The sequence below is a fragment of the Nyctibius grandis genome, chromosome 11 (genome assembly GCF_013368605.1).
Source record: "Nyctibius grandis isolate bNycGra1 chromosome 11, bNycGra1.pri, whole genome shotgun sequence".
NCBI classification, from domain to species: Eukaryota; Metazoa; Chordata; class Aves; order Nyctibiiformes; family Nyctibiidae; genus Nyctibius; species Nyctibius grandis.
The window spans coordinates 27107890-27129829 of NC_090668.1; the positions used below are offsets into that span (position 1 = coordinate 27107890).

At 63.2% G+C, this 21940-nt stretch overlaps 1 protein-coding gene across 2 annotated transcripts; it reads left to right on the top strand.

Annotated features, from left to right (window-relative positions):
- The first annotated feature begins 1206 nt into the window (after nt 1-1206).
- Nucleotides 1207-21486, top strand: ZNF710 (zinc finger protein 710). Of its 2 annotated transcripts, none has more exons than XM_068409953.1 (5): nt 1207-1290; nt 17741-19106; nt 19596-19787; nt 19921-20095; nt 20597-21486. In XM_068409953.1, exons 2-5 carry the CDS (start codon nt 17769-17771, stop codon nt 20767-20769), a joined length of 1878 nt encoding a protein of 625 aa, XP_068266054.1. In that variant the 5' UTR covers nt 1207-1290; nt 17741-17768; the 3' UTR covers nt 20770-21486. The 2 variants fall into 2 exon arrangements, with proteins under 2 accessions (XP_068266054.1, XP_068266055.1); XM_068409954.1 differs by lacking the exon at nt 1207-1290 and adding an exon at nt 1507-1569.
- The last annotated feature ends 454 nt before the right edge of the window (nt 21487-21940 follow it).

Below are 21940 nucleotides of genomic sequence, written 5' to 3' on the forward strand. Positions count from 1 at the left end.
CCACGGGAATTTAACAGAGCAAATCTCCTCCGGCCTCGTTTGTGATCCTCCAACGCTCGCCCACGCCTGCGCCGGCAAACCCGGCCCTGAGCCGGGCCCGCGGGTGAGGCAGGAGTGCAAACGTGGGGAGAGAAACAGCGGTTTGGGTGAACGTTCACGCCGGCGGGGTCCGGTCCCCGTCAGGGCTCCGAGCCGCTCAGACAGCGCGGTGACGTGACGGGTCGCACGTGGTGGTGTAGGGAGCCCCAAGCGCAGGCACTGACGGCCGGAACGGATCGGCGAGATCCATTTTCACCCAAGAGCACAAAAAATCCCCACTGGAAAGGAGAAGTGCGTCTGCCAGACAAAGGACTGCGTTTGGAGACGAACTCCTCGCTGTCATTAGTCCGTCCAGCTCCACCTGCTTCCATGGAGATGAGAATCTCCGTCTCCCGAATCCCGGCTGCCTTCGCGTACACCTTCCTCCCCGAGGAGACCCCCACCCTCCTCGCCGTGGGAGCCAGAGCTCCCGGCCCCCGGCCGCAGCCATAAGACGCTTTGCAGTCCCCAAACACCCTTTACCACACCACGGCCACCTCCTGCCCCCCGCCGCGGGGGCCTCGGCCTCTCCACTGCTGCCTGCGGCCTCCCCAAGGGAGGAAACCAGCGTCTCCCTCCACAAGACCCTCAGATTTCTGGATCAGCCCAGATTCCCTCATCCCCTTCTTTTTTGGCGAGAGGGGGCCCTTGCCATCAGCGGGTACCACATAACCCCTGTGCCATCTCTAGGGCGCAGATGATCTTCCCCGCACCGTCACCCCGCAGCCACCCCGGGGTCCCACCACCCAGCCCAGCGCGTAACCCCCCCGAGCATCCCTTTACGGGGTGATAAGCCCCCCCAAAACTAAGCCATACCCATCCCCAGGGGCTGGGGGTCCTGTGGCCACCGTGGAGGAGGAGATGCTGCACCGGGGGGACCCCCTCAGCCCCCCCCGTCCCCGTTACCACCAGACGAGCCGCGCCCCGCAGCTTTGTTCCCCGCAACCGGTACCGAAAGCGAACGCGGTACCGAGCGGGATGGGGAGGTGGGAGGTGGGGGGGGTCGCGGTGCTCGGGAAACTTGGTGGGGGGGACGCGGGGGCACGGCGGGGAGATAAAGGGCGGCCGCCGGCGGCCGAGTTAGGAGGAGCTGTTTTGCATCCCTTCACGTCAGCCCTGCCTCACTCCCTCCTGCTTCCTTCCTGCGCACCCAGCGCCGGGCCCGGAGCCGCCGCCGCCCCGCGCCCTGCGGAGCCGCCGCGGGAGCGCACGGTGAGTCCCCGCCGCGGGGGAGGGGGGGGGGGGTCCGGTCCCGTCCCCCCCGTCGGTCCGCAGCCGGGGCCGCCCGTGTGTCGCCGTCGCCTCGTTCGCTTCCACCTTCCCCCCGCGACGGAGACGGGAGCGATGGCGGCGGGAGGGCCGGGGGGGGGGGGCCGGGGGGGGGCGGTGGCGGTGCCCGCTCCGCACGTGGGGCCGCCGCCCCCCCCCCCCGCCGCTCCCCGCAGACAAGTTTCCCCGTCGCCGCTCGCAAAGTTTCTCCGCGGTCGCGGGGTCGGTAAAGTTGCGGGGAGGGCGCGGGGGGGGGGCGGCGGAGGCATCGCCCCCCGGGCGGGCGGCGGGGGGGGTCCGGGAGCGGCGGGGGGGGGGAGCCCCGTAGGGAAGGGACGTGGGGGGTGCCTCGAGGGGAGGGGGCGTAGGGGGTGCCCAGCAGCACCCCGGGGTGCCCCGGCCCGGTGCGGGGCAGCCGCTGCCCCCCGCCCTCCTCGGAGCGGCCGCGGCGGGGGGCGAGGTGCGGGGGGTCCCCGCACGGCTCCGCCCGGAGTTTGGGGACAGTTTGCAGGTGCTGGGACCCGCTGTCCCGGGTGTGCTGCCCCGTGCCGCGGGGAGGGGGCTGGGATGGAATGGGGGGGGGTCACTGTGCGGGGCCCGGGCTGCCCCGTCCCGCACCGGGCAGGTCCCGCTTGCGCTGTCACGGAGATTTCCCGGTGTCGGGACCCCCCGGTGGCCCCACCGGGGGTCTGGGGGCACCGATGCTGCGGGGCCGGGGGCTGCTTTGTCTTCTGCTGCCCTGCCAGGGACAGCGGCTGGTCCCAGGCTCCCGGACACTCCTGTGCAACCCTTTCATAGCTCCCTTTTAATCAACAGGATGCGGTGGTTAAATTAGTTATAATTAATTAATTAGTCAATCATTAGTAGTTTCTTTGTAAGCAGCCTGTGCGGTCAGGGGAGGGGGAGTGATGGGAGCAGAGGGCGGCATCCCGGACCCTGTCCCCCTGCGGGGTCCAGACCTGGCAGCGCAGAGGGCACTGCCCTGACCCGTGCCACGCTCTCGGCCACGCTCCGGCCTCGGCGTGGTGGCTTCTGGTGTCACCGACTCCAACCAGCCTCACGCAGCCGGCTGTCCAGCAGACACGGTTTCAGCCTGGTTCGTGTGGGTCGCCCGGGCCGCAGCCTTTGTACGAGCGCGGCTGAGGCTGGAGGGGGCCCCCAGCCCCGCGTCCCCTGTGGAGCCCCTGGGGGTCCCCAACTCCCGGCAGTCGGCTGGGGAGGTGCAGCCGTGGCAGCAAACGCTGTTTCAGCAGCAGGACGGCAGGGCTGTGACCGGTCCCCCTCGCTGCCACCCCTGGGTGACAGCTTCCCCACCCGCGGGAGCCAGTGGGGAAGAGCCCAGATCGCGACCCGGCAGGGCCGGGCTCCTCTCCTGCGAGGAGGCTTCCATTAATGCCCTCTTTGAGTAGCGATCCCATTATACCCCTATAGAATGGTTAGATCACAGCGACCTGAGCTCTGCTGCCCCCCGAGAAACGTTCCCAGCCCAACCCTGGAGGTGGCTCAGAGGATCAGACGGGGGCACCTGCGGTGGAGGGAGCGGGAGCATCTCCCACGGTGTCTCCTCCTGTTCCCTTTGACGTTGGGGCAGGGTTGGGTTTAGTCTCTGAGACAGTGTTGTTGGTTGGTTTTATTGGGCCACAGTGCAAAGAAGGTTTTTCATTTACAAACTGGTTTAGGAAACACTGTAGAGAGGGATGAGCACGAACGTCGTCCTGCTGTGTGCAGCTGGGAGCGGTGAGGGGTGGGCAGGACGGTGGGTTTGTACCGCAGAGGACGTGCCGGCATAAACCCGTGAGCGAGGGTTGCCTGCGCTCCTGATATTCCCTTTGCAGTCACGCTTTGTGGAGGAGCAGGCTCTGGTTCAGCATCTCCTTGCTCTCGGTCTCCTTAACGTCGTGTCTGTGGTGCTCTGCCAGGCCAGGACCAGCCCCGGGGCAGGGGGAGAGCCCAGAGCCCCGTCCCCACGGGCCGGGAGCGGGGGGTTTCTCGCCGGTTTTATTGCCATCGCTTCCCCTCCGCTGCCCGCCGCGGGGTTTGGTTTCCCTTGACCCGTCATGTCTCCTCCTTCAACGCGACGCTGGCACCAAGGGCGGCACGTGGAGTGTCCTGGACACCTGCTCGGGGCCGATGGTGTGGGTTGGGCTGGGAGAACCTTGCTGACAAGTGACAGGAGCCCTCGGGGTGAGTGAGGGTCCCCGCTGATGCCCCTGAGCCTTCCTGCAGGGCTGGGCCCTGGGGACAGAGGAGTGACCCGGCGCCTCCGCCCTGGTCTCGGTGGGGAGCGGGGGTCCCTCCCGCTGAGACAACGAGCACGTCGTGCAGTTTCTTTCCCAAATTTTAAATCAAGGGGCAGGGGAAACATGACTTTGAATTTTCCTGATGGTGGTCTTTGCTCTCTACTGTCTGTCCGTCATTTGAGTGACATTGAAGTAATTTTAATGAATAGAAACAACCCGTCAGCATCCTGCCTAGAAACCTCTTTGTAAAGGGCTTCCACAGAGCCCTTGTGCCATCGCCATCCTCCCGTTTCTCTGGTCGTTTGTACAACGTTCCCCACAAAGTATCGTAGGTTTTTAGTAGAGAAGTGACGGTGGGAAAAGGCTGCTTGTTTTTTAGGTGCCGGGTCTCCTGGATCACTGTGAACATCCCCAAGTGGGAAGAAAAGCCTCGTCTCCCACCCTTCCTTCCTTCCTTCCTTCTCAGGCCACCTCTGATTTCACAGCAGGGAAAATAAGGAGACGGGCAGTGTCCGGATCGCCCTTTGAGGAGGGCGAGGGGAAACTTGTAGAAAGCTTGTCTGAAACTTTGTAGGACTTGCTCCTGAGATAAAAAAAGGGGTGATTGGGTGGCAGGGAGCCCCGGGGCCGTGCAGGGGCAGGGTGGTGCGTTAGAACAAGGGGTGTCCTGCAGCCCTGGGGTCTGTCTGGGGTCCTGGGGAATTAGGGGAATCCTGGTTTACCCCAAAAAGGGATCTGTGCTTTCCACGAGGAGGTGACATTTCGTGTGGGTAGCTGAGGAGTAACCTACAAAGGAGGAAATTTGTGACTGTTCTTCACCTTACGAGGTTAAAAATTAACTGAAGGGACCCCAGCTGGGAGCTGAGCGGTGCTGCGCGGGCGAGGAGCTCTGGGGATGGAAGTGCTGCTGGACGGGGTGCAGCTCCCTGGGTGATGCAGGAGGGACGGTGCCGCTGGCAGTGCCAGAGGTGGTCACGGTGTGGGTGACACGAAGGGTCTCACAAACCCACCCTGGAGCTGGCGGCAGTTTGGGGCCACGGGAATGAAAATCCTTCTGATGTGTTGGGGTGTAACGCCTGGGCTGGTGAGGACAGGCGTGCCAGCGGGCACGTTTGGGTGGAGAACGTTTAATAACCGGAATCCTGATGGCTTTGGGAGAGCAGCAGCTGCAGGTGGAGCGAGAGCGATGGCCGGGGCAGGTCTGGGCTGCACTGCCGGAGGGGGAGAAGGTCGGAGCTGCCCCAGGGGAGCTGCGGGCGCTGGCACGGGGCTGGGCTTTCGGTGGCCACGGCGGGCTGAGGACCCCCGGCCCCGGGCAGAGGCTTGGGGAGGGCAGGGGGTGCCTGCCCGGGGTTGCAGGGGGGTGTGGGGGTAGCACCGAACCCCCCCTCAGAGCAGGGGGCTGGAAAGGGCTGGGGACGGGTGAGTGATGCCAAACACAGGGCACAGCTCTGGGGTGAAAACGGCCTGAAAACGGCCCTGCCCAACAGTCCCCACTGCTGCGTGTGCCCGTGTGTTTGCACCTCGGGGTCTCGTGGTGCCCGGTGGATCCCACCCGGCCGGGCGCTGGGGTCGGAGGCTTCAGGGAGAAAAGCAGCTTCCAGCACTGGTGTGTGTTAAACGGGTGCTGGGACACGGGCACCGAAATGGGCGAACTTGGGTAAAAGCAAAACTCCGTTCTTCGTCCACTTCCCCTTACCAACAAAGTAAGATTTGACAAAGCAACAAAGGGGGTTTGACTCAGGAGGAAATATCAGCCGGTCCCTGAAGGCTTTATCTCCACGTCGGTTTGGGGAAGGAGGTGTTCTAGTGAGGAAGCAGCACGCGGACGCGCTCATTGTTTTACTTCCCCGTCTTGTGTGTGTGGGGCTGTTCCTGCACCGGCGTCGCACGCCCGGGCGGTGGGGGAGCCGCGGGGGTCAGAGGGGGGATTTCGTGGGGATCACAGGCTGAGGGCACAGAGATGAGGCGGTGGGAGCTGGCTGCTCGCTGTCCATCCTTCCTTTCGCATCCTTCCCTGCGAGGTGTCGCCGTCCCCGCAGCCGGCGCGGCGGCAGGGCTGGGTTTGTTCCACAGCAGGAGCCACCCGGGGCCCGTGTCCTGCCCGTGGCCATGGGCGACCCGGCGAGGGAGAGGAGGGGGAGGACGGCCAGGCAGGGCTGCGGGAGGAAGAGCGCTCGCCGGCTGCCTCTAAATTTATCTTTCCTGTTCCTTGGTAGCAGCGCGGGCTCGTGGCCTCGCGCCGTGCTGCCGGGTCACTTCTCTCTGCCCTTTCTCCTGACTCCTCGTCGCTCGCTGTGTTATCCCGGCTTTAACGAGCTCTGCCCTTGCCCAGCTTTTCCTTTCAGATTTTTCATCCTTTAGGTGCTCCCTGGCTGTTTTTCCCTTCCTTCACCCTCAGTCTGTTCTCACACTCCTGTGCCGACGCCGCTGTCTTGGGGCCCTTTTGGCAGCCCCTGCCTCCTCCTCCTCCTCCCGGGGGGTCCCTCGGTGCCCGTGGGCTCAGCGCTGCTGGGGCTGGGGGTGACGGTGGGAGCTGGAGGACGGTGCTGGGCTGTTTCCCCTTGGTCGTGCCCTCGCTCCCAGGTCCCCGCTGCAGAGCCGGGACCGGGGCTCGTAGGCTCAGGGAAAAACGCCTTTCTAGAGGCTGGAACCACAGTGACCCAGCTCTGTGCCCAGCCTCTGGGCTGAGTTTCTTCCCGTCCTTCCCCGTTTCACGCCTTGGCCGTCGAGCACACGCTTGTGGAGCCCGTCGGGGTAATTGCAGAACTCGTCTGCAGAGAGCAAGCCTTGATTTACGGGGGCTCGAGTGCCTTGGTTTCATTCCGTGATTATCAACAAGGGACACATATAAGCAAATTATTTCAACAGCTGAATATTCTGTATATTTATAGGACTCGCTGTAAGGAGAAAGAGTGCAAAACGTGGCAATTATGCAGATTGTGATGAAAACGGGGGCTGGGGTGGGTCAGGCAGACCCGAGCGTGAGCCGGCCCTCAGTGCTGCCACAGCAAAGGCAAAGCCACAGACAGAACCAGCCGTGCAGATACGTTGTGAAATATTTATTAAGATGAGTAAAAAGCACAAACACTCCCCCACCCCCCAGTGTTGCCCGCTGCATTTTCTTTACATCCCACAACAAGCTCTTCGGGGTGGGAGTTCTGTCCCCTCCGGTGCCCACGGCAGCTCCCTGCCCGCGTCTGCCCGACGTTTCAGGAGGGGGATGGCTGCGAGCCACCGGGCATCGCGTGGGGCGAGCTCCGGCCGTGCCCATCGCAGGGGCCACGCGCAGAGCGCAGCGCCCAGGGACCCGCTGCGGGACACGTCTCCTGGCGCTGGGACCACTCGTCCCTCCGCTCGCAGCTGCTCCAGCCTGGTGTGTTTTGGGACTCAGATTTAAACTCTGCGTTTCCACCCCCTCGAAGCCCCCCGGGAGCGCGAGGGGCGGCAGACCCAGCGCCCGCGGCGCCGGGAGCCTTCCCACAGAGATCGCCCCGGTGGGTTCTCACTGGTGGGGCTGGAGTGAAGCGAAAAGCAGCTCAGCTTAAAAAAACCCTCACCCCAATGTCATAAACTCTCTCAAATAGTCTGAAATTCCAGATACAGCCGTTATTTTCCGGAGAACCCGTCCCGAGAACAAAAGCCCTGCGGGGTGTGAGCCGTACCCCCACCTGCACCCCTACCCCACATGGGATGGCTGAAACGGTGCTGCCTGCACCCTCACTGCTCGCACCTCACTGCCCATGCCCTTGCTGCCTGTACCTCGCTGCCCACACCTCGCTGCCCGCACCCTCACTGCCCATGCCCTCGCTGCCCGCACCCTCGCTGCCCGTGCCCTCGCTGCCCACACCTCGCTGCCCATGCCGGGGCCTCTCCCAGGGTGGCACGGGGCAGAGGAGGGGACGCCCTGGAGCTGGGCAGAGCAGCCCATGTCTCCCAGGCCGCGTGGCCATTCCCCTGCCCCACAAACCCCACCGCGCTGCATGTGCCCCGTGGGCAGAGGCCCCCCAGGTGCCCGTGGCCATCCCGTGCCCCTCCTGGCCAGCACTCCGGGGGATGCCGTATTTTCCATCTCTGACTCGGCACCATCGCTTCCTCGGGCCAGTCCTGAGATTTCACACGCTGCCACCCGCCGGGACCCCCCGTCCTGACCCCGCTTTCCAAACCCGCGTCCTTCTGAGCTGCTCAGCGGCTCGGAAGAGGATCTGAAACATTTCACGTTGCGGATGTGAAAGTGTGGTGGCGTTTGCAGCTGGGCGCTCAGCTGCGCCCCCGGAATGGTGCAACGCGTCCAGTAACCCCCTCACCGGGGAAATCACGAGTGGGGCTTCCCAGAGGGCCCGGGCTGGTGCCTGGTGCGGGTGGGAGGGGGGCCAGTAACTCCACGTTCTCTGCATCCTCCGTCACCGGGGCACCCACCTCATTCAGCAGCGGGACCACATTTTCCCTAGTCTGCCTTTCGCTGCTGATGTACTTGAAGAAGCCCTTCTTGTTGTCCTTGATGTCCGTTCCCAGATTTAATTCCAAGCGGGCCTTACCCTTCCTCATCACATCCCTGCATACCCTGACAACCTTCCTGTGTTCCTCCCAAGTGGCCTGTCTCTTTTTCCACATTCCGTAAACTTCCTTCTTCCCTTTCAGGCCAGTGGTGTCCTGGGGTGCGTGAGGAAGAGTGTGGGCAGCAGGTCGAGGGAGGTTCTCATGCCCCTCTACACGGCCTTGGTGAGGCCACACCTGGAGTAACTGTGGGCAGTTCTGGGCCCCCCAGTTCAAGAAAGATAAGGAATTGCTGGAGAGAGTCCGGCAGAGGGGTACGGAGATGATCAGAGGGCTGGAGCATCTCTGCTACGAGGAGAGGCTGAGGGAGCTGGGGCTGTTCAGCTGGGGAAGAGCAGACTGAGGGGGGATCTTATCAATGCTCACAGATACCTCAGGGGGGGTGTCAAGGGGATGGGGCCAGACTCTTCTCAGTGGTGCCCAGCGACAGGACAAGGGGCAACGGGCACAAACTGAAACATGGGAAGTTCCATCTGAACGTGAGGAGGAACTTCTTTGCTGTGAGGGTGCCAGAGCAGCCCAGCGCAGGACAGAGCCGGGGGCAAGGTGAAAACACACGGGGAGAGTAAAAAATATATTAGAATTGTTCCCCAGGATAAGGGCAGTGATGCTCCTGAGAGCGGGACTGTCTTCCCACTGTCCTTCCCTCAGCCCCTCACCCCGAGAGGCTGTTCCCATCCGTGGGGCAGCCCCTGTCCCCTCGGGGCCGCACGCTTCTCTCATTTATAACCATTTATAACATCCCGGTTGGTTTTCCCCCTTTACAACCAGCCAGCCGGGTTATACATCCACGGGTACCAGAGCTCCTGCTTGTGTGTCGGTTCTCTGACCTCCAGCCACTTTTATTGCTCTGCCCGGCAGTCCGTGATTAACCCCTGGCACGGGGGGTGCGGAGCCGGCGCGATGCTGACCCGGGTGCTGTCGCCCCTCGCTCGGTTCCCCTCTGTCCGGGGGGACCCCGCTGGCCTGGTGGGCTCCGTCCTCAGTGGTTCCTTCTCCTGCATTGTCGCTCTCCCCACGTCCCACGTCTTTGGGTTCATCCCCACACTCGAGGGTCTGCGAACCCCCCCGCTGAGGATGCCCAACAGAGCAGGACGGCGCTGGGGTACGAGCCCCGTCGGGACCCCTGGGTGCGGCGTCCGCTGTCGCCCACGTTGGGGTTTGGGGTTCGCAGGGTGCGGGGGTTTTCCTGTGGTGGCTTTGGGGAGCCCCGACGGCGAGGACGGCCCTTCCCAGAGCCGCCCCGGGCAGAATTTCATTGACTTTTTTTTTTTTGCCTATCTGCATGTGCGACGCCTGGGAGAGGTGTTTGTAAGAGCAGCTCGGCGTCCCTCTCGGGGAGTCTGCAAAGAGCAGATTTATTTTCTGCTATGCTGAGAATTAGCTCCCCTTTCTTCCTCTTCCCTCTGCCCCCGCTGGAAAGAGAGAGAATGCAGAAAAGAAGAAAGGATTTACATTGTGGGGGTGATTGGCACAGGCTGTGAATGAGAGGTCATTTCATCGGGCTGTTCCTTTTCAAGGCGCTTTTTTTCATGCACACTGTATTCAGGCTGGGAGCATTCTTTCCTTTCAAAGCTGCTCTGTCTGTCTCTCTCTTCCCCCTCCTTTATTTTTCATCCCTTTTCTTTACTTTTGCTGTCTTTTCATTCTGTTTTTCTCCACCCCCTTGGGGCTCCATTTTTTCTTTCCTCTTTCCTCTATTCAGTTCCTTTTTTTTTCTCTCCCCTCGCATCTTTTTGAATAGCTCTTCTATTTTCGGCGAGGAAAGGGAGTGCGGCGCAGAGAAGTCGTTGCAGCAAGGAGGAACTTGAAAGTCTTTCTTTCCCTGTTTATTTCACTTAAAAGCAAAAAACTCTTTTCCAAGGGTTTCTGTGCGGAGCCTTTGAGGCCGGGCTGGGGTGGCCGGGGTGGGATTTCTCCCTGCTCCTCGCCTCGGTCCCAACCTGGTGACAAACCCGGTTGACGAGAATCCCCCTCCCCAGGCGCTCCCAGCCCCAGCGCTGCTCCGGGCACAAACCGCCAGCGGGTTTGGTGCGGCTTCGGCTGCTCGGGGAGCAAAGGTTTGGGATCCCTGAATCCTGTGTCCAGTTCTGGGCCCCGCACTTCAAGAAAGATGTTGAGGTGTTGGAGCGAGTGCAGAGGAGGGCGACCAAGCTGGTGAAGGGTCTGGAGGGTCTGACCTGCGAGGAACGGCTGAGGGAGCTGGGGGTGTTTAGCCTGGAGAAGAGGAGGCTCAGAGGTGACCTTAGTGCAGTCTACAACTACCTGAAGGGAGGTTGGAGCGCAGTGGGAGTCGGCCTCTTCTCCCAGGCAACCAGCGATAGGACAAGAGGACACAGCCTCAAGCTTGGCCAGGGGAGGGTCAGGTTGGACATGAGGAAGCATTTCTTCTGAGCAAGGGTCATTAGCCATTGGAAGGGGCTGCCCAGGGAGGTGGTGGAGTCACCATCTCTGGAGGGGTTTAAGAAAAGCCTGGACATGGCCCTTAGTGCCATGGTCTAGTTGCCATGGTGGTGTCAGGGCAATGGTTGGACTCGATGAGCCCAGAGGGCTCTGCCAACCTCAGTGATTCTGTGATTCTGTGATTCTGTCTCTCGTCCTTCCATCCTCCCCATGGCCAGCGGTTCTGGGGGCATCACGGGCAGTGCAGCGAAGGGGGGACTCCTCGACCTGCAGCCGTGGGGGGTGAACCCTGCGGACAGCTCGGGAGGGGGGTCTGACTGCCCCATCCCCACCGTCGTGTGGTGCGAGAGGAGGATTCTGCTCCCCCTTGGTCCGAGGGGCCGTGGAGGAAGGTTGGAAGGGCCCCACCAAAGCATCACTTTGCCATCCTGGGGCTCGGGCGCGGGCAGGGGTCCGGGGCCGTGCGGGTGGGCTGCGGGAGGAGCGGGAGCGGGGCCGGTGGCACGGCGGTTAATGAACTGGGTTATTTTTTTAAAGTGAGATTCAAATAATTGTAACGCCGAGATAGAGTAAAGGCATTGGAGGAGATGAAAAGGGAGAGAGAAAGAAAGGAAGCAAAGGACAGAGGTTTGGAATAGAGAGGGAGATTAGGAGATAGATGAAAGAGAAAGGAGAGAGATAAGAGGGAGAGAGGGGAGAGATCTGCGGCGGGAGATGGGCGTTGCCAGGGAAACGGGAAGAATGAGGGAGCGATGGAGGGATGGAGAGCGGAGGGTGCTGGGGGCGGGGAGCGACGGAGGGATGGAGCGGAGGGATGGAGGGATGAGCAGAGGGATGGAGGAGAGGGATGGAGCAGAGGGATGGAGGGATGAGCAGAGGGATGGAGGAGAGGGATGGAGCAGAGGGATGGAGGGATGAGCGGAGGGATGGAGGAGCAGAGGGATGGAGGAGCAGAGGGATGGAGCAAAGGAATGGAGGGATGAGCAGAGGGATGGAGGGATGAGCAGAGGGATGAGCGGAGGGATGGAGGAGTGGAGGGATGGAGGAGTGAAGGGATGGGGGCTCGGTCTCGGGGAGGAGGAACGCAGATTCTCAGCAGAGAGGGCAGCAGGAGCGGGATGTCCCGGCTTGGCGCGGGTGCCTGCCTGCTGGGAGGCCGTGGCAGCGCTTGGGATCGCAGCTCTGTCCCTCCGTGGGGAACGGCTGTGGCGTGTGCCACTGCTCCCTGACTGCACTCACCCCGGGTTCCCATCAGCTATAACATTTCTTACCCACCGTGGGGAGGCTTTCCTGGGACACGGGGCACGCTGCACCCGCGCCTCGTCAAGCACGTGGGTGTCCTGGAGGGCTGGCGGCTGGCTGCCGCGTGTGCCCGCGCTGGCCAGTGCTGGTGGGCAGGGGTGAGCCAAGGTGAGCCCCTAAATCCTCAGGCCTGGTACAGGACAAACGCTCTGGATTGATTTTATGAATAATTTTAGTTGTGATTTTTTCAGGAAAAAAATATTTTTCTGTTTAGACTTTTTGTGGGTGCTTTGAGCAGCTTCGTGTGAAAAAAAGATGAAAGACGGATTTTTCCTTTATTAAATTTAAATGAAAGCTGCTTTTAAGAAAGGGAGAAAAATAAAATCCAAGGTATTCTCACACATATCACAGATCTGTTGATCAGCCATTTTCCATTGAAAAGTGTTGAAAAGATTTAACACCTCCTCCCCCCACCCCATCACCCCCCGTGCCCAACCTCGCCCCGTTGTCTTTAGCCCCAATTTATGCTCGGGCTCGACCCCAGCACCCCGGGAGCTTCGCACGGTGCCTCGGCAGCCGCGTCTGCCCCACGCACCGAGAGCGGCAGGGCAGCCCGCAACCCCCGGGGGGGGGCTCTGCGGAGGGGGTCCTGCAATGGGGGTCCCACAAAGGGGATCCCACAAAGGGGGTCCCACAAAGGGGACCTGCAATGGGGATCCCACAAAGGGGGTCCCACAAAGGGGACCTGTAAAAGGGCTTTGCAAAATGGTGCCACAAAGGGGTCCTGCAATGGGGGTCCCACAAAGGGGGCCTGCAATGGGGGTCCTGCAATGGGGGGTCCCACAAAAGAGGTCCCACAAAGGGGACCTGCAATGGGGGTCCCACAAAGGAGGTCCCACAAAGGGGACCTGCAATGGGGGTCCCACAAAGGGGGTCCCACAAAGGGATTCCCACAAAGAGGGTCCCACAAAGAGGACTTGCAATAGGGGTCCCACAAAGCGGGTCCCACAAAGGGGACCTGTGATGGGGGTCCCACAAGTGGATCCCATACAGGGGGTTCCACAAGGGGGATCCTACAAAGGGGACCTGCAATGGGGTCTGGCAGCCGCCCAGCCCTGATGGCACCTTCCGTGGGTTGGGAGCCCACCGGGGTGAAGGTGCGGGGGGTGCAGGCAGGTTTAAGGCAGGTTTAAGGCAGGTTTAAGGCAGGTTTAAGGCGAGGAGCCGTGCGGGGGGTGCTCTGCCCACCCGGGACAGCCGGGTTGCATTGCTCAGGTTGCACTATCGATTTTCTTTCAGCAGGGAACGAGTCCTAAAGGTGCTCCCACATGGCTGTGGGGTTTGTCATACAGCTGGTAAGGGGTGTGGGGGTGAGTTAGGGGAGATAAGCTGCTGCTGGTACCACCTGGGCCCTGGCCCATGTGCCTCCACTTACCCCTGATGGGGCAGAGATAAGAGGGGCGGCACGAGGAGGGCTCCTGCTCCTTGGGAAGGCTGCGAAAGGTAAATCCCCCAAACCCTTTGGATTTTGGGAGCCCTTGGCTTACTTTCCTGTGGGAAGTTTCTGCTGAGGGAGTTAAAACAGTGAAGAGAAGGGAAAAGTGTCCCAAGCTGAGCGGCTCTTGGTCTGGGGCAGTGCCTGGAAGATCTGGAATCCAGCAAGGAATGTCCTGGGGGGTGAAGGGGCTGTTGGCAAAGCACTGCTGCGGGAGGGGACGTGTCTGGTGTGAGTCCTCGGGTGCGAGTAGGTGTTTGGGTGGTTGGAGATGAGGCAAGAGAGGTGAATAGAAATGAAATTGCATGAAGAAGTGAAAGCTGTGTGAAAAGTGCCTGAAGACCAGGAGGTGAGTGAGGAGCTGGTGGAGGCTCCGTCGAGGTGGTGGGATGGGGCTGGGGCGGGCAGGAACCGCAGGGGTGGGACAGGGCAGAGCCTGACCCTTCCCGGCTGCGTTGAGAAAGACGGGAGGGGAAGAGAGATTGCACCGAGACAGAACCCTCCCGGGAGTGGGAGGGGGAATGCTGAAAGAAAAGCGAATTTCCCAACCTGCCGAGGCACCCGGAGAAGGGCCGGTCCCCTCGGGCTGGGGACAGGAGGCTGAGAAAGCTGCAGACGTGGTGTGATACCGCAGAACCAGGAGGATTTAAACCATCGGTACCCGCAGCAGAGCCGGGACCCCTTTTTACAGCAACATTCACAGCTCTTTCTCCTTGTACGTGGCGAAATAGGTCTGGACTTTGCCCCCGGGGAGGGACAGTGGCAGGGTGGGACGGGGCGAGCACTAAGGCACCGGTGCCTTGCCCGAGCTGCCCCATCGCTGCCCGGTGTCGCCGAGGCACGGGTGTGCTCTAACGAGAAACCTGAAGAAATCAGTGTAGTAGCAGATTTTTTTTTTTCTTTTCCCCCCTGAAAAGTTGTGGATTTGTTGAAAAATGGGGTGATAGAATTTGTCATTGCTGGTGCGGTTGTTTGTCGGCAACCAAGGAGAGATGGAGTGAGAAAGGGCACAGGGATGGGCACGTCCTGCTCGGTGCCCAGAGTTTACTTGTTTATTAGGGGCATTATCAAGGCAGTGCAGCCCTTTGTGAAGCTCATGACCGTCTCCTTTTCCACAGAGGGATGGAGTTTACTTGTTAAAGCATCCTTACAGCTCCAGGAGCCCCCACCTGGTGCTCTGGCACTGGAGCAGCGCTGGGGCTGTTGCTTTGCTGGGACAGACTGGCAGAATCCTCTCCTGTCCGTGCCCTGCCGCCCGCAGGATGGGAAGCGGCTCCCTGGAGAGCGGAGGCTGAGGTGGTGCCCTGCACCCCGAGGGGTGTCGGGGCGTTTGCTGGGGGAGCTGGAATACGTGACCCAACCTCGCTCACCAGTGTTGGGAAATGGCATTTCCAGCCCGCTCCGCGAGACCCGAGAGGGTTGAACGGGGAAGTGAGAGCGAGAAGTGGAACAAAAGCATCTGTCCCGTTCCCCACTTCCCTCCCTGTGGTGTCGGCAGCTCTGGAGCTGCTGCGGCCTCGCTCGGGGGCAGCGAAGCTCCGTTTCCCTTGTGCCAGGGCTCGTGCGTGCAACGGGGAAACGTGCACAGAGCGGTTTGTGCAACACGAGGCAGAAGTAAAATTCTGTACTGAGGGCACGGGGGAGCGGAGCTCGTCCCCTTTCTCAGAGCGCCCCGGAGTAGGAATCTGATTTACTTCCTTCTAAAAGCCCCTGGTTTAGGGTGGTTGTTCTTAAAACCTGTCGGTGCTGTCTTGGGAGTGTACGTCAGCGGGTCGTTCTTTCAGCCTCCTTGTCTCGTGGTGCTCGTACTCGGGGGCAGAGACCCAGAGCTGTGCTGGGGGGTCCTGCTGGCCCCTCCACAGAGCTGGAGATGAGGGGAGAGCAGCTGGGTCCTGTCTCGTGTCCCTTGTCCCCTCTCCTGTCCCGGAGGCTGCTGCGGGGCTCCCCATGCAGGGTGTGGGGTGTCCAGGTCGCGTGTTGCCCTTGCACGGCACACACTGGCACCAGTGGTGGGGAGTGGGCTCCAGCGGTGCCCCCCTGTCCCCAGCCAGGACCTGGGGTCACAACCTGCCGCTGCAGGAGGAGCCGTGGGGGTGTTCGTCGTCCTGTGTGAGTGGCTGTGGGGAGATCAGTGGGAAAAGCAAGATGTGAACCGGCCTGGAAGAGACATCCAGTGTGTGTGGGAATAGGAACTGTGCCCCCAGCCGAGGAGGAGGATGAGGAAGATGATGACAACGGTGACAACCCGCCCTCGCCCCGCAGCTGCCTGGGCGGGGGCGATGGGTCAGCCCGGGAGCCTCCCCGGCTGCTCCCTCCTCTTCCTCTTCTTCTTCCTCCCCATCCTTCCTTCTCCTCCTCCCGCTGCCGCCCTCCCCCGCTCCTCGCTTTGTTTCGCTGCCTCCGCACTCCCCCTTCCTCCATCCTTCATCCTTCATCCTCCTTCCCATCCCCTCTCCACCCGCTTCCCCAGGGCTTCTCCCCGGCTCCTCGCCGGGCGCAGGAGGTGCGAAGGGCTGAAGCCGCCCCCTCCTCTCCCCTCCCCTCCATTTCTGCCCACCCCGACCCCCGTCTCTGCCCGCTGGCTCCGCACAGCCCTGCTCATGGCCCCCACAGGCACGGGGTGCTTGGCAGGGCCGGAGGGTGCTGGAGCCGCTGGCAAAAGCATCCCCACGGGCACCGGCGCCCACTCCCACCCCCCAGCACATCCCCCTCGCTGGCAGGTCGCACGCTCAGCCTCGGGGAGGGTCCCCTTGCCGGGTGTGTCGGACGCTGGGTCGAGGGTGCCCAATCCTACGGTGGGGGCTGAGCAGCCCGTGCTGCCCGCGTGGGAGGGGCACCAAGGAAGGACCCGGTACCCCGGGTGCCAGCCCCACGCTGTCGGTGTCTCTCCCCTTCTCTGGCTCTTCCCGTTCTCACACTGGTTCTTCTCCCCTTCCCCATCCCTTTCCCACAGGGATGTGCGCCGTGGCCGGGCGTTTGGGTGGGCACGGAGCTGGCGTGGGAGGGTGCACCGGCCACGGGTACGATGAGCTGATGCAGCGGGGGGGTTTCTGCACTCAGAGGGTGGTTGTTGAGCCCATGGTCGCCTCTCGCGCCGTGCAGGTGCTCCTGGGACTGTGCCTTAATCTGGTTTAGAGTTTATTCCTGTTTTCTCTCCCCCGTAGGATTTCTCTTTGTTGTAGCTGCAGAAATAATTATATTTAGGAGAACATTCTTCACCGCAGGAGGAAGCGGCGGCCTCCTCGCTCGCAGCTGGTGGTGGCTCTGCGAGTGCCTCCCTGCCCGTCCCCCAGGGCTGCTGGGGGGAGGCTGCTGGGGGCCCTGTGCCGCACCCCGTCCGTGGGGCTCCTGGGCTGGCACTGCCCGGGGGAGTCGGGCATCGCCGCTCCAGGCTCTGCATCCCTCCATCCTCTTGTGCCACCTCTCCGGGGCTCTGGCACGCTCCTCGCAGCCGCGCCTGTGCCCTCATCCCTCTCCCTGTGGTCTCTGTCTCTCGGGGTGACCTGCTCAGGGGATCTTGTGGTGCTTGCATGCCCAGGCAGGCTGTCCTGCCAGCGTGTCCCACGGCAGCGTGTTCCTCCCCACACAAGCCAGCGTCACCGTGTGTGTCACCCTCTGACTTCCTTCCTGAAAATGGATGGAACGGTTAAACAGCACGAGGTCAGGGCTGGGGTCCTGTGGGATCCTGTCGTGAGCCCTCCCTGAGGGCGGTGGGGACGTGTCCCCGGGTCCCAAGAGCCTGAGCGGTGACAAACCAGCGGCGGGCCACTCGCCGTGTGCCCCAGGGTGGCACTGGTGTTGAGTTGTCCCACTCTGACCCCGTTGTGCCCTGTGCCCCTTCCCTGTGTAACTGCAGTGCCGGAGCTGGCGTGGGCACGAGCACTCAGGGGCACCTCGGAGAGGGGGACAACGGGGGGGGAGAGAGGTCTCTTCAACCTCCACAGCCTGGGGGGCATCGGCTGCTGCTCTTGTGTTTGCACAGGGCCCTGGAGCACCACGGGGGTTTGAGATGGAAGGGAAATAGAATGGAAATATACTAGAAATATACTAGAAATAGGCTGGAAACAGACTGTTTCAGTTGGAAGGGACCTGCATGTGCTTGGGCTCGCAGGCCGGGCAGCTTGGCCACTGCCGAGGTGTTCCCAATGAGGAGGGTTTGGGCTTTGTTTCCTTGGGCTCCCCGTGCCCTTTGCTGCCAGGGAGCACAGAGCCGAGTCCCCAAACCGCACGGGCGCCTGTCCGGGGAGCTCGGGGGCACGCGAGGAGCCAGACCCCGGCCTCGGGGTTCAACAGCCAGGCCAGGAAGGGCGACAGCAGCCACAGAGCCGAGCTTCCCCCGCCCCCAGCCTGGCTCCTGCAGCCGAGACCCCCGAGGCCACGCTGCCCCGTGTCCTGGGCAGGGTCCGTGGCAGCAGGGGCACCGGGAGGGCTAACGGCCGTCTCCTTCCCTCCCCAGCCATGACAGCGTAGGCCGGCGGCGAGAGATGGATCGCTTCACCGAGTGCGGGACGCAGACAGACGCGGTGGTGGTGCTGTCCCTGGCGCAGGCCGCGGTTCTGGGCCTGGTGTCCGAGAATGAGCTGCTCGGGGCCACCGTCGGCCCCGCCGGCTTCTTCCCGGGGCTGGGCGGGGAGCTGCCGGACCCCACCACGGCGGAGCCTGGGGAGCCGGAGGGCGAGGGGCAGGCGGCGGGGGACGCGCAGGAGGAGGAGGCCTTGGAGGCAGAGTCCTCCCTGGAGAAGCACGCCCGGAGGAGGAAGCGGCCTCCGGTGAGGCTGGTGCCCAAGGTCAAGAGCGAGAAGGCGGAGGCGGAGGACGAGGCGCCGTACGAAGCGTCTGTCCCCGGGGATGAGGAGGGCGAGCGGCAGCGTGGCCGCCCGGCCCCGCCGCAGGACCCCAGCCAGGAGCAGGCGGTGCAGAGCGGCGCCACGAAGATGATCGACCTGGGGGCCTTCAGGAGGCCCCGGCGGCTGCGGCACCTGCGCCGGCACGCGCGGCAGGAGCCCGAGGGCACCGGCACGGCGGGGGCTGAGCACGCCTTCGAGGCGGGCGCCCCGTCCCCCGGCGAGGCGGAGGCCGCCGAGGGGGTGAAGAGCGAGCGGGGCCGCGGGTGGCAGGAGCCCGGGGAGCTGGAGGCGGCGGGTGCCACGGGCGAGCGCAGCAAGAAGGCGCAGCTGGACCGGCTGGACATCAACGTGCAGATCGACGACTCGTACCTGGTGGAGGCCGGGGACCGGCAGAAGCGCTGGCAGTGCCGCATGTGCGAGAAGTCCTACACGTCCAAGTACAACCTGGTGACGCACATCCTGGGCCACAACGGCGTCAAGCCCCACTCCTGCCCGCACTGCGGCAAGCTCTTCAAGCAGCCCAGCCACCTGCAGACCCACCTGCTGACCCACCAGGGCACGCGGCCCCACAAGTGCGGGGTCTGCGGCAAGGCCTTCACCCAGACCAGCCACCTCAAGCGGCACATGCTGCTGCACACCGACATCAAGCCCTACAGCTGCCGCTTCTGTGGCCGCGGCTTCGCCTACCCCAGCGAGCTGAAGGCGCACGAGGTGAAGCACGAGAGCGGCCGCTGCCACGTCTGCGTGGAGTGCGGGCTGGACTTCTCCACGCTGCCCCAGCTGAAGCGGCACCTCTCCACGCACCAGGGCCCCACGCTCTACCAGTGCCTGGAGTGCAGCAAGTCCTTCCACTACCGCAGCCAGCTGCAGAACCACATGCTGAAGCACCAGAACGTCCGGCCCTTCGTCTGCACCGAGTGCGGGATGGAGTTCAGCCAGATCCACCACCTCAAGCAGCACTCGCTCACGCACAAGGTAGGGGCCGGGCGCCCGGGGGTGCTGCCCGTGCCGTGCCCAGGGGAGATGCGCCGGCTCTGGATGCGGGTGCTTGGGGAGAGGGGTGTCATGGAATCATAGAATAGAATTACAGACTGGTTTGGGTTGGGAGGGACCTTAAAGCTCACCCAGTTCCAACCCCCTGCCACGGGCAGGGACACCTTCCACCAGACCAGGCTGCTCCCAGCCCCATCCAACCTGGCCTTGAACACTGCCAGGGAGGGGGCAGCCACAGCTGCTCTGGGCAACCTGGGCCAGGGTCTCACCACCTGCACAGCAAAGGATTTCCCGGTGCCCCGGGGTCTGGTCCAGCCCCGGGTGCTGTGGGAGGGCAGAGGCGCCCATGGTTGGCGTTCGCTGGGGGTCATCGATGAGCAGTGAAAGGGCATCGTTAGGGCAGGGGCCGGGGGCTGCCCAGCCTCCTTTCCTCCTGGGGGTCCTCAAGGAGGCTCTGCGGACCCCTCACAGGGCGTGAAGGAGTTCAAGTGCGAGGTGTGCGGGCGGGAGTTCACCCTCCAGGCCAACATGAAGCGGCACATGCTGATCCACACCAGCGTCCGGCCCTACCAGTGCCACATCTGCTTCAAGACGTTCGTGCAGAAGCAGACGCTCAAGACCCACATGATCGTGCACTCGCCGGTGAAGCCGTTCAAGTGCAAGGTGGGTGGCAGGTCCGAGGGGGGTTAGCACGGGTCCTGGTGCCAGGCTGGCCTGAGTCCTCGGCCACACCAGAGCAGCTTTGCGGTGCCTCCCTCTGTTCGCTCGGGCAAACGGCTCGTCCTGCTGCCGGCAGGTCTGCGGGAAATCCTTCAACCGCATGTACAACCTGCTGGGCCACATGCACCTGCACGCGGGGAGCAAGCCCTTCAAGTGTCCCTACTGCTCCAGCAAGTTCAACCTCAAGGGCAACCTGAGCCGGCACATGAAGGTCAAGCACGGGGTGATGGACGTCAGCCTGGACAGCCAAGGTGGGTGCGGGCTGGGGTGGTCCCTGGCGCAGGCTGGGTGCCATGGGCCTCCCCGCTGCAGCTCCGGGTCCTGTCCCCCGAGGGCTGCCCTCAGCTCGCTCGTCCTGCTGTCCCCCCAGCCTCCCCTCACAGAATCACTCAGGTTGGAAGAGCCCTCTGGGCTCATCGAGTCCAACCATTGCCCTGACACCACCATGGCAACTAGACCAGGGCACTAAGTGCCATGTCCAGCCTTTTCTTAAACCCCTCCAGAGATGGTGACTCCACCACCTCCCTGGGCAGCCCCTTCCCATGGCTAATGACCCTTGCTGAGAAGAAATGCTTCCTAATGTCCAACCTGACCCTCCCCTGGCGAAGCAGAGGAGGTGCTTGGCTTGGGCAGAGCTGCGGCTCCTGGGGGGCTTTGGGCTCTGAAGGTCGAGGTGCCCGGGGAGGGGGGATGCTGATGGCCCCAGACCTTCGTGGAGGTCCCTCATGGGGTGTCCCTGTGCTGAATCCTAGATCCCATGATGGAGCTGGCCGGGGCCGACCACGCCGAGCTGGACGGGCAGCCGGAGATGGATGACTTTGAGGAGGAGAACTCTTACGGGTACGGGGGGGTGGGCAACCCTCCGGCCGAGCACACCCTGACCGAGCAGGCCATGAAGGAGATGGCGTACTACAACATGTTGTAGCCAAGGCCAGAGGGGCCTTTGCGTGGTAAGAGGAGCTGCTGCCGGGGGGCTGCGGCACCCGGCCGGACTGCGAGAGCCGGGGGGGCTCCGTGAAGGAGAGAACAGGGACAGCCAAAGCCTCTGCCGGGAGCGGGGGCTGGAGGGGGCACAGCCGCGGGCACGGGGGGGCGAGGGCTCGGCTCGGGGCTGCCGCCAGGCCCTCGGTGGGGCTCTGGCCATTGCTGGGGTCCTGCCCTCCTTCCCCCCTGCCCGCAGCCCCCCTGCGTGGGCTCCTGCCCGTGCCACCACGCTTGTGCCGGGACCTTCCCCCTGCTCCAGCGTCCAGCACGCGGGCAGGCGCGTCCCAGATGATGACGAGCATTTACTAATTATTCTACCTCCTGGGTCCTCCCCCCCGGCTGTGCGGGGGCTGCAGCCCACCCCCTGCTCCCCCCCAGCGCCCCGCGGGGCAGGAGCCCCTCTGCCCGCTGGATGAGGGGGTTTGGGGTCCCGGCTCTGCCCCATCCCGCGGGCCATGGCACTGGCCGTGGCGACCACGGGGCTCGTACAGAGCAGAATATTTTCTTACAAAGCCGGGAGGCAGCAGCAGCTCGGGGAGGGGGCAGCTGCGGCCGGCGGTGTGCGTGGAGGGGGGCGAGCCCTGTCCCACTGGAGCAAATGATGGTATTTTGAAAGTAATTTATTTTTTTCAGACGTGCCGCGTGGTTGGGTTTATCTTTTCACTGAGTTCAGTTTCCTTCAACCAATGTGCTTTGTAAACCTGTGTGCCGTGTGTGGTCTGTGCAGGGGGGGCTCGGGGGGGGGCTGAGCGGGGTCCTGCGGCCATGGGGCCCCGCTAACGAACCGCAGCCGCTCTCTGCTCTGCCAGCACCCCCCCATGGCACCCCCCGCGCCCCCAGCGCTGCGCTGGGATGGGGAAAAGGCGTTTGCTGGGGCAGCGCAGCCCCGGGATGGGGTTTGCCCCTTCCCACGTGCTGTGGAGGGGGACAGAGGGGAGCTGGGGCAGCGGCTGGGCTGTGGGGTGGGGGGCCGGGTGGCACCCCCAGCATCGCTCCCTGTGCCAGGCACCGGTGCCTCCTGCAGGCCCAGGAGCTGGGGACAAGCCATGGGGCTGGCACAGGGTCCGGGACCCCCCACGCTGACCCCCCTGCACATGCTGCAGGTGGCCAAG

Coding starts and splice junctions, on each gene's coding strand:
- ZNF710 (XM_068409953.1), top strand. CDS start 17,769: ATGGATCGCTTCACCGAGTGCGGGACGCAGACAGACGCGGTGGTGGTG. Junction 19,107..19,595: donor AGCACTCGCTCACGCACAAG/GTAGGGGCCGGG, acceptor GACCCCTCACAG/GGCGTGAAGGAGTTCAAGTG. Junction 20,096..20,596: donor CGTCAGCCTGGACAGCCAAG/GTGGGTGCGGGC, acceptor GCTGAATCCTAG/ATCCCATGATGGAGCTGGCC.